Source organism: Daphnia carinata, unplaced genomic scaffold, assembly GCF_022539665.2.
Source record: "Daphnia carinata strain CSIRO-1 unplaced genomic scaffold, CSIRO_AGI_Dcar_HiC_V3 NW_026453159.1, whole genome shotgun sequence".
NCBI lineage: Eukaryota > Metazoa > Arthropoda > Branchiopoda > Diplostraca > Daphniidae > Daphnia > Daphnia carinata.
Window position 1 is genome coordinate 8,854 of NW_026712556.1, and position 10,693 is coordinate 19,546.

The 10,693-nt window shown below is 43.0% G+C and overlaps 1 protein-coding gene across 1 annotated transcript; it reads right to left on the reverse strand.

The window, feature by feature from the left end:
* Positions 1–324: 324 nt before the first annotated feature.
* On the reverse strand, positions 325–5,958 carry LOC130703316 (uncharacterized). Its single transcript, XM_057524800.1, has one exon. It carries the CDS (start codon positions 5,956–5,958, stop codon positions 325–327), a length of 5,634 nt encoding a protein of 1,877 aa, XP_057380783.1.
* Between the last annotated feature and the right edge of the window lie 4,735 nt (positions 5,959–10,693).

The window sequence follows — 10,693 nt, forward strand, 5'->3', positions numbered from 1 at the left end:
CTAAAATTAAAAAGAAAGAAATGCGAATTTTTCAAAGAAGAATTAGACTATTTAGGATATATTGTTTCGAAAAAAGGAATGTAACGAATCTAATCTAAGGGGAAAGCTTTTATTAGATAAACTTAAACTTAATACCTTAGATTACACGTTGGTTAGGGAGAAAATGATTTCACTGACACTTTATTCAATTTGACTCAACTTACTACAGAGACGTCTGCTCGGGGCAAATGGGAAATTAGAGAAGAATCGGCCATTGCCGATATCGGCCACCAAGAAGACTATGGTAAACAGCGCCTCTGGTGGCATACAGAAAAATAACATAAACTAAACATTAATAATAGCAGATCTTCTGAGGGGTCTTCCAAATCTGGAAACCCCGTAGTTGTTGTCATGTTCGGAATCCACAACATCCTCCCCGCCGGAATCGCCAGCTCCCTCCTGCGATTCCAATTTCTTCTTGCGGAGTGGATTCTTCTTCTTCTTGGAAGTAGTTTTCTCCTTTACGCCGATTTCAGCTTCGTCGACTGGTGTGTCGATATCGGCCTGTATTTCGAGAGGGTAGACAGTCTGGATGCCTCGGGTGGTTTCCTTTCCCGATCGTAGCCGTAGGGTAACAGCTCTTACTTTGCCGTCGTAGCCAGGAACAAGTTCAGTAACAATGGCCGTCGGCCATGAAACTCGCTTGATGTTAGGCTCTTTTAGTAAGACGACTTCGCCAACACGTGGAATTCTCGTACCCTTGCCCTTGCGACAGTAAAATCGCTTGAGGTCGGACAGGTACGAGTCTTGCCAAAGCCTCCACCATGTCAGCGCGTGCTCGCTCCTTTTCTTATCCAATTCGATAAGTTCGTCTCGGCTCATTTTCGTAGAGTCGGGTGACTCTGTTGTGGCACCAGGTTGCCTTCCAGTCAGCAGTTTTTGCGGAGATAACACTTCAAACGATTGTGCGTCTCCAGACACATAAGTGAGAGGACGTGAGTTCACGATAGCTTCGATTTCGACCAAAATAGTATGAAGCTGGTCGTAGCTCACTTTCATTTTCCCCAGCACTTTCCTTAATGGTTCTTTCACGGAGCGCACCATTCTCTCCCAAAACCCGCCCCACCATGGAGCTAGACTGGGGGAGAACTTCCATGTGATACCCTTGCTTGACAACCAGTTAGCTAGGGTAGGATCTTCTGATATCAGTTTTGCCGCACATGTGAATGTTGACGCGTTGTCACTGTAGATGATTTTGCAATCCTCTCTACGTGACATCATTCTTCTCAACGCGTGCATGAAAGTCTGGGCGGTTAAGTCGGTCACGAGCTCCAAGTGCACAGCTCTTGTGACGGCACAAGTAAACAAACACGCATGCACTTTCTTCTCTCCTATACGAGTTTTCTCGACATCGTTCCCTTCACTGTCCTTTTCTATTAGGATGACTTCTTCTAAGACATACATCGGTCCGAAGTAGTCAACCCCGATAACTTCAAAGGGTTGTGCTCTTTTGGTACGATCCAAGGGCATTGAAGCTGTTTCTTCGTTGAAGGGACGCGATTGCACCTTTTGACACTTCACGCACTGTTTGATGACACTTTTTATCCGTTGGCGGGCACGAATTATCCAAAACCGATTTCGTAAGAACGTCAGAGTGTTTTGGACACCGGCATGTTTCCGTTTGACATGATGATACTGGATCATCATGTCCACAATCTTCTCGCTTGCTGGGAGAAGAATCGGCGGGTCTATCAGCAGTTCCTTTAGAGCTGGACCAACTCGTCCAGTCACTCGAATTAGTTTGTCTTGCGCATCCCAAATAGGTCTTAGGGTTTCTAGGTTGCATAGCATGTTGCCAAGCGGCTTTCCCTCTTGAAGTGATTCGTAGATTTCTGGAAATGCCCTTTTTTGAATAAACTTCAAAATAAAGTTTTCGGCGGTGGCGATTTCGCGGGCAGAAAGGCATGGTATTTCCTTTCCTCTGACCGTTTCAATTGCTTTACCGAGTGATTCCTTTCTGAAAAGCCTAAACATCCAGGCAATTGTTCGTAAAAACCGCAGATAACTGCTTGCTCTTGCTGCTAATACGTCGAACCAATCCAGTGTGCTGCTAACTGCAAGACTTTCGATTCTTTTCTTGGATCTTGCCTCAATCTCCATCGACTGTATTTCTTCTGATGTCAGGTTTCCTTGTTGTGGCCATTCTTTTTCGTTGTGAATCAGCCAGGACGGACCTCCCCACCAAAAGGAAGCCGCAATCAGTTTCTTGACAGTGGTTCCTCTTGATGCGTAGTCTGCTGGATTGTCTTTCCCAGGGCAGTGTCTCCATTGTTCTGGGTTGGACCTTTTTCTAATTGCCTCAACTCGGTTTCTGACAAATAGCTTCCAACGGGTTGGCTCACCTTTTATCCATCCTAACGTTGCCATTGAGTCTGTCCAAAGATGCACTTTCCATTGGACCTTGTCAATTGCATTGACAATTCTTTCAGCTAATACGCTACCGAGCTCGGCACTAAGCAATTCTAGTCTCGGTAGCGATACTTCATTCTTCGGAAGTGGCGCTGCTCTTGTCTTGCAACAAATTAGGCGGACGAAATTTGGATATTGCGATTTCGCGTAAGCCACTGCACCATATGCCTTTGTAGAAGCGTCACAAAATATGTGCAACTCTTGCATGTGTTTGTTTGGTGCCAAAGAAATCATTCTTGGCACTTGTATTTTCTCAATTGATTTGAGGTCTTCTACTATATCTCTGAACTGGATCTCCGTCTCTTTGGGTACTTCATCGTCCCATCCAATCTTGATTTGCCACAATTCTTGAAATAAAAGCTTGAATTGTAGTGTGACGGGTCCAATTAATCCAAGTGGGTCGAACAATTTGGTTGAAATTTTGGCGAAGGATCTCTTCGTTAAAATTTTCACTTTTGTAGCTGCGTCTACTATCACATCCGACTTGAAATAAAAGCAATCCGTGCTTGTATTCCACCTTACACCAAGCACTTTCTGCGGGTCTAGATTTAGACACGAGTGTGAATTGGCTGAGTCTTCTGTTAAATTTTGTTTTAGTAGATATCTTCGCAGCTCACTGTTGTTTGTCACCCATTTTCTTAGGTCCATTTTTGCGTCTGCAAAAAGCTTTAGAACAGTTCCGATTACGGCCATTGCTTCTTCTAATGTAGACGCATTTGACAAATGGTCATCTACATATAGGTGGCGTAGGATTTGTTGACTGCTTTCCGCTAGCTCGCCTTCATAGGACTCCAAGTGTTTCTTTAAGACTGTCCTTAGCACTGCCGGGCTACATGTGAGTCCGAATGGAAGCCTGTTCCATTTGTATAGTTGCAGCGATCCTGGGACGTCTTCGTCTTCTAGGTAGAATCGTAGCGTTTCCGCGTCTTCTTTCAGTAGCTTCACCATGAGGAAGGCTTGTCTGATATCAGCTGTCCAGGCGATTGGGTTGAGCCTAAACAGTAACATCACGTCGAGAATGTCCGGGTTTAGATTGGGGCCTTCTTCTAGGCAGTCGTTGGCGCTGAAACCTGTTTTCGGTTTTGCCGAACCGTTGAAAACAGGCCTGACTCTGCTGGTTGTTTTGTCTCTTCTTACAACCGGATGATGGGGCAGGATAGTGTAGATACCGCCAAAAGATGTATCTGCTCTTGAAATGAATTTAGAAACTTTTAGTTTTTCGAATTCGGCTTCATAAGAAGTCTTCATTTCTTTATCTCTGTCCATTCTTCTAATAAGCGCCTTTGCTTGACCCTCTGCCATGGTTTCATTCTTGCTCAGACGTATCTTGTTCTCGTTCCATGGGAGTGGTGCTACGTAATGTCCATCTTCATCTTGAACGATGGTGTCTGCATAGGATTTCCACTGTATGGATAGTGGAATTTTTTCTAGTGGATCCAAGCTTTCCAGCTTCCACCATCTGGCGAAATCTATTTCGTCAGTTTTCGGGTCTATTTCTGCTTCTAAATTTTCTGGTGTTCCTTGTTTGGCTTTTAAGAGAAAGCCGATTGCTGTGTTAGACGATGTCGTAACTGTCTCATCTTGCCCAAGTAACAACCATCCAAATTTGCTTTCTATCGCTCGAATACCCGTTTTCGAGACGATCTGTTTTGAGCCAAGAACCTTCCACACTTGATTCGCTCCGATCAAGACGTCGATTTGGCACGGTCCTGCTCTTCCGCTTAGAATCCTGTCATCTGCGAGTTGGTATCCTTGACTCCAGAGTTCGCTGACAAATTCTGTTTTTCTTGATCCAGCAACCTTCCCGATTTCGGGCTGCTCGATCGCTTCCAATTCAATCTCTTCGGCATTTGGGATGAGTCCTCGAAGTCGCAACTTTCTTACGCTCCGTTCTTTTTCAGGATGCATGTGTCCCTCTGCTTGCAGCTTCAGATTGATTTTCCCGACTTCTTGTAGTCCTAGAGTTTGAGCGAGTTCGCTTCGAATTAAGGTTGCATTCGATCCTTGATCGATATAAGCAATAGCTTTCAGCCATCCTTTCGGGCCTTCCACTATTACTGTTGCCGTTTGGACGTATACGCCACCAAATAGGCGTGCTTCTATTGAAAGAGGAGCGTCATCTGCTACCTTTAACATTGGAGACGCAGCTACTGTTGCCGTCACCGATTTCGGATTAACCCTGTTGCAGATGGCCGTGTGGTGATCTTTTCCGCATTTGTAGCACTTGCTTATACTCCAACACTCTTTCACTTGATGATTTTGTCCAAGGCACTTCCAACACCTTTTTTCTTTTTTGACTTGCTCAATTTTCTTCTCTAGTGTGATATCACATTTGGTCGGGGGATGTTTATCATTGCAAAATAAACATCTTCTTTTTTCCAAGTTCATTTGTTTCCGGTACTTTGGATGTCTTGGGTATTCAGTTGCAGTCCCTGTGACTGCTAACTCAGCTGCCGTTGGTGTTGTTGCGAATGTAACTCGTTGTGATTTCTCTGGTGCCTCTGCTTTCGTCTTCTTCTTTTCGTGTCTCTCTGTGGAATAGACGTATTCCCAGTCTTCAGCTATGGAGTCAATGAAATTAAAGAGATCTTTCAATGTCTTCTGTGACTGTTTGGTTTTTCCGTGCCATCTTGACATTAATTCCATTGGCAATTTTCTTGTGATGATCTCCATAATTGCTTCGTTTTGCGCTGTAGACTGCTCCAGGTTACCGAGGTTTAAAGCGTGACCCATTGCCTTGTCGTGTAGTTGTCGTAAGGCCTTGTAGTCTTCTTGACGTTCTACTTTTTTTAGTTCTGTGATTGCAATGTAATGGTCAGCTTTTACCGATCTCGGTTTGTTGTATTTCCCGTTTAGAATGTCTATCGCCTTGTTGTAATTGTCTTCAGTTAGATCCAAGTACGAAATCGCACCAGCAGCTTCCTCCGTTATGTGTAGTTTTAATCTGCTAAATTTTTCAATGGGCCTCATGGTTTGGTTTTCGTGGATTAGTGTTCGAAAAATCGCCCACCAATCCCTCCATTTGCTTAGGTCACCATCAAATTTGGAAATTTCAATCCTGGGTAGCAGATGTGCTATACTCATTGCGTTTGGGGTTGGCTGTAAAGTAAGTGCGTTCATTGCCGGAGCAATATTCGTAGTTGGAGATGTCTCCTCTTCACTCTGCGCAGCGACTTGAAGTATGGGTTCTCGTTGTTGAGGGCTTCGTTTGCTTTCAACTGGTCTTCTCCTTCTCCAATCGATACTCATCTTGTGAAATCGGTTGACGAATTCTTCATGTTGTTGAAGATATTTTTCTTGCGCTTCAGCTTCCAATAGTGGGATGAGTGACTGATAGTTGGTTATGAGTCTCTTCATCCTGTCGTCGGCCAGCTCAAAAGATATTTCGGCTTCTTGCAATCTTTCTTCATCACATGCTTCGTCATAATTTTTCAGGTCCTTGTGCAGCTCTTTCTCTAAAATGTCGATGGTCATTACCATAGCTGCTTGGTTTAATCTCTTGGTGGCCATCTTGTTGCTGAGTTATAAGGCTATCTGAAAAAATGATTCTGAAAAACAATTATTGTGGGATATCCCTAGGCAAGTTTCCTTTCTGAGAAAGCAACACGAAAATGGATTTAGGATGGGAAAACGAAAGGATTGTATTTTGCGATTTCGCACCAGTTACACAACAAAGGCTAGCTGTCCTTTCTTTGTCACAAAATCTTCTTGATTAACAACCGTCAAAATTAAAACATGAAGCAAAAGAATTCTTAATTGCCTTCAAGTGGTTCCCTCTTCTTTCTCGTATCTCTTCAGTAGTCCTTTTTTAAAAGTTGTAGCACGTACTCGCCTTCAGGTTCCCTTTTCTTCAATGTTACCACTTGGCCGTCTTCGCGATCTTCAATTTGTATTTTTACTTTTTCTTTTTTCTCTTCTGGTACCTGAGCTTTGTCAGAAAAGAAGTTGGCAACAACAACGTTTCTGACCTGCCGTATAGGGTACGTTGGTTGAGGAGGCGTAGGAAATCGCGACGGGTGATGTCTTCTGGTGGACACTAGGTGAAACTTTGGACCAAATTCTTGTTGAGGATGCACCAAGGGTCCTGATGGAAGGCGGATGTCCGGATAAATCTTTTCCTCTGGAACTACTGGTTCTTGCTGCCGTAGATGTGGTGGCTTTAACGATTCCAGATATCTGATCCTATCGGTGTTTGACTGGATGTTTGTAACTCCGATGGCATCAAGTCTGGGCAGATATCTGATTGCTACGGCGAAGAATCCCTTTTCATAGTGATTTAGTTTGTCATCTATGGTAACACCAGGTGGGAGAGGTTGGTATTCCCTGGTAGGAGTGGGGTGAAGAGGTGCTGGACGTTCACCAAACTTAACTTGAGCGTGGAAATAACCTAGTCTTTGAATCTTACTTAGATACTATTAAGAAAGGTTAGTAACGGGTGGTTGAATGAAATTCTAAACTTATTATACGTTGAACTTTTGGGTATCAGCCCAAGTGAGTGGCCCGTACTCTCTGTTCATGGCAAGATTTCTTGAAAATTGACTGTGGGGAATGAAATGGTTGTTAATTAACTTAAAAGAAAGGCTTAAACCCTTACACTAGTTTAAGATAGTGGCTCAAAAATTTCCTTAACACGTGTTTCTTGCTGAACACGTGTATGAGTGTAGTGCTTAAGCAGCCAAAACGTCTAAGTTTTACGATTTCGTCAAATCAAATTGGTTCGAAGGACCATGTAACGAATCTAATCTAAGGGGAAAGCTTTTATTAGATAAACTTAAACTTAATACCTTAGATTACACGTTGGTTAGGGAGAAAATGATTTCACTGACACTTTATTCAATTTGACTCAACTTACTACAGAGACGTCTGCTCGGGGCAAATGGGAAATTAGAGAAGAATCGGCCATTGCCGATATCGGCCACCAAGAAGACTATGGTAAACAGCGCCTCTGGTGGCATACAGAAAAATAACATAAACTAAACATTAATAATAGCAGATCTTCTGAGGGGTCTTCCAAATCTGGAAACCCCGTAGTTGTTGTCATGTTCGGAATCCACAACAAGGAATAACACCGAGTACAAAAAAGTTAGAAGCCATCATCAAATACCCAGCTCCCAAAAACGTGAAAGAATTGAGCTCATTTCTAGGTTTGGCTAGCTATTACAGGAAGTTCATCAGGGCTTTTGCTGATAAAGCCCACCCACTGACAGCGCTAACGAGAAAATCAGCCGAGTGGAAATGGGGAGAGGAACAAAGGGACGCCTTTGATTGTATCAAGAACTGTCTCATAACTAGACCTATCCTAGGGTATCCAGATTTCACGCGCGAATTTATCATCTACACAGATGCCTCAGGATACGGTATAGGAGCAGTCTTGGCTCAGATGCAAACTCTACCTCAATCAGCGGATTCAGCGGAGTCCGACGTACAGGAACCCCGTGAATCAGACGGCGCGGAAGTCGTCATAGCGTATAGCTCTAAACATCTGAACGACCGCGAAGCCAAGTGGTCAACCACAGAGAAAGAGGCTTACGCCATCATCCACGCAATTGACGTATTTAGAACGTATCTATACGGACGCAGATTCACCGTATTTACAGACCATAGACCTTTAGAATGGTTAATGAGCAAGACAGAACCCGCAGGAAGATTAGCTAGATGGGCACTAAAAATACAAGAATTCGACATCGTCATTGGGTACCGGCCTGGGAAGTCGCACCAAAATGCAGACACCCTAAGCCGTATTCCCATAGTGCCAATAGCACGAGTAGAAACAAGGGCAACAGAAAGAGGAACTGTCATAAGAGAGCTAGAAAATATTCGAAAAGAAGGTAAAAATCTAAAAGAAAAACTAAGGATTGAAAGATTAAAGAAACAAGAACAGCTGGAGAAAGAAAACGAAAGTATTCAAAAAGAAAACGAAAGTTTTGAGAGGGAAAGTCAAAGGAAGAGCGTAGGTTTCGAAAGAGAAATTGGAAGTGAAAGTAAAAGGTCTGAGAAAGAAGACAGATGGATAGAATTACAGCAAGCAGATAAATATTGTCAAAAACTAATGATGGAAATACAAGAAGATAGTCAGAAAAATAGAAATAAAAGATTCTCAAGCAACTTTATAATCAATGAAAAGGGTCTATTAACAGATAGACAAGGAAAATTAGTAGTCCCTGTACCGTTAATCGACGGAATTTTACGAGCAAATCATGATCACATGATGGCAGGGCATTTAGGAATCGAAAAAACAATAGCCAGACTTAGAGAACAATACTTCTTCCCATACATGCGACAAAACGTAACAGAACACATCAAAAATTGCCTTAAATGCGCAAAACGCAAGGCTGTGGGAGGAAGTAAAGCACCATTGCAACCTATGCCCCCAGCCGAAAGGGTGTGGGAAAGACTTGCGATGGATATTGTGGGTCCCGTTCAAGAAAGCGCAAAGGGACATAAGTATATTTTAGTCCTATCAGATTATGCCAGTCGTTTCGTCTTCACGGTTCCAATGAGAGATCAAACTGCCCAAACAATTGCTACAATACTGGTTAATGATATTTATACAAAATATGGATCCCCCGAAGTAGTACTAACAGATCAAGGAACTAATTTCCTGTCGAGCTTAATCCAAGATATTTGCAAATTATTTAAAATCAAACAAATCAGAACAACAGCATACCATCCCCAGACAGACGGATTAGTAGAACGATTTAACAGAACCCTATGTGACATGTTGGCTTGCTACGTAACGGATGAACCAGAAAATTGGGACAAATATCTACCATTTGTCACATTTGCTTACAACACAGCGAAGCAATCAACACTGCAACAAAACCCATTCTTTCTATTCTTCGGGAGACAACCAGTGCTCCCAAACGACATCAAAATAGACAGGCGATACGAAACATACGAGGATACCAGTGTAATGTACTCACACCAATGGAAGAAGGCTCAGCAACTAGCGAAGGAACACCTATTTCGGGCACAGACAAAACAAAAAAGATACTACGACAAAGGAACACAAGCGATCAAATATAACATTGGTGACTTTGTGCTACTGAAAGCTCCACCAACTGCCGGAAAATTCATCAACAGTTGGAATGGACCATTCAAAATCATCAGAAATTTCTCAAATCTCACTTATGAGATTCAACACGCGAGCAATGAAAAACTAAAATCAGTGGTACACGTCAACCGCCTAAAACTCTACGTCCCGGCAAACCAAGAAACAGAAAAATTATCTAGTGTTCCACAACAACCAGGAAGTGAAACAGTGCGACGAGGACCAGGCAGACCAAGAAACAACTTCATCAACAACAAAAGAATACCTGTCCGTAGAGCGTGTTGGCATCCGCATCATCATGTTGCAGAAACAGAAAATTGTAAAATCATCGCACCAAATCTCCCCGGTCCTATACCAATTAATCCTGCACACACTAGAATGACGAATCCACGATACAACTTACGGCAACGCAACGAAGTCTCGAGATTCTAAAACATCCAAGTTTTCTTTTCGCAGATGTAACTGATACTATCACTCATCCAATTACTCACCATCATTCCATCCACATATCCCATCTATTCAACCGTATGCGACTGCCAGAACGTAAAGACCAGAGGAATTTTAGATATAGAGGCACCCTATTACTGCAATAACAAAGAATCAGATACAGCTCACTTACCCAGAATAGCCACGTTGTACACTTTAAAAACAACACAAAAACCAGCAGCCTCTTGGAAAGGCTGGACCTGCAAGCAATGGATAAAAACGAAGAAAATAACTGGGTCATTCTGGATCGGATCTTTCGACACCATATATTCACAAGAAACTAAACTAATTTCCCCACTGGAATGCTGGAGAATGGTGAACGACAAGAAGTGTGGCGATAATAACATGCAGACCGGACCAGCGGGTCTGAGTTTCACAGCCACCCCGACAGGCGAAGGGCAATGGTATGCCATAAAAACATATCACACCCTCAACTGTGTTGCAGAACAAATAACCTTACGGCAGGAAAAACAAGACGACCCAATCGAGAGCCCATTTGGACCATTAAATACTACCCAGCAAGAAGGACACTTCATCCAAAATCAAAACACAATAGTATGGGGAGATAGGACAACAAATAATTCATATTCTCAAACCTTGATCAAAGGAAGCGGTTATCTGGAACTTCCGAGAATACCGGAACGCGAAAACACCAGCCGTCTTTACGACACCAATCGACAGATCGAGATTTCATTCTTCAACAAACCA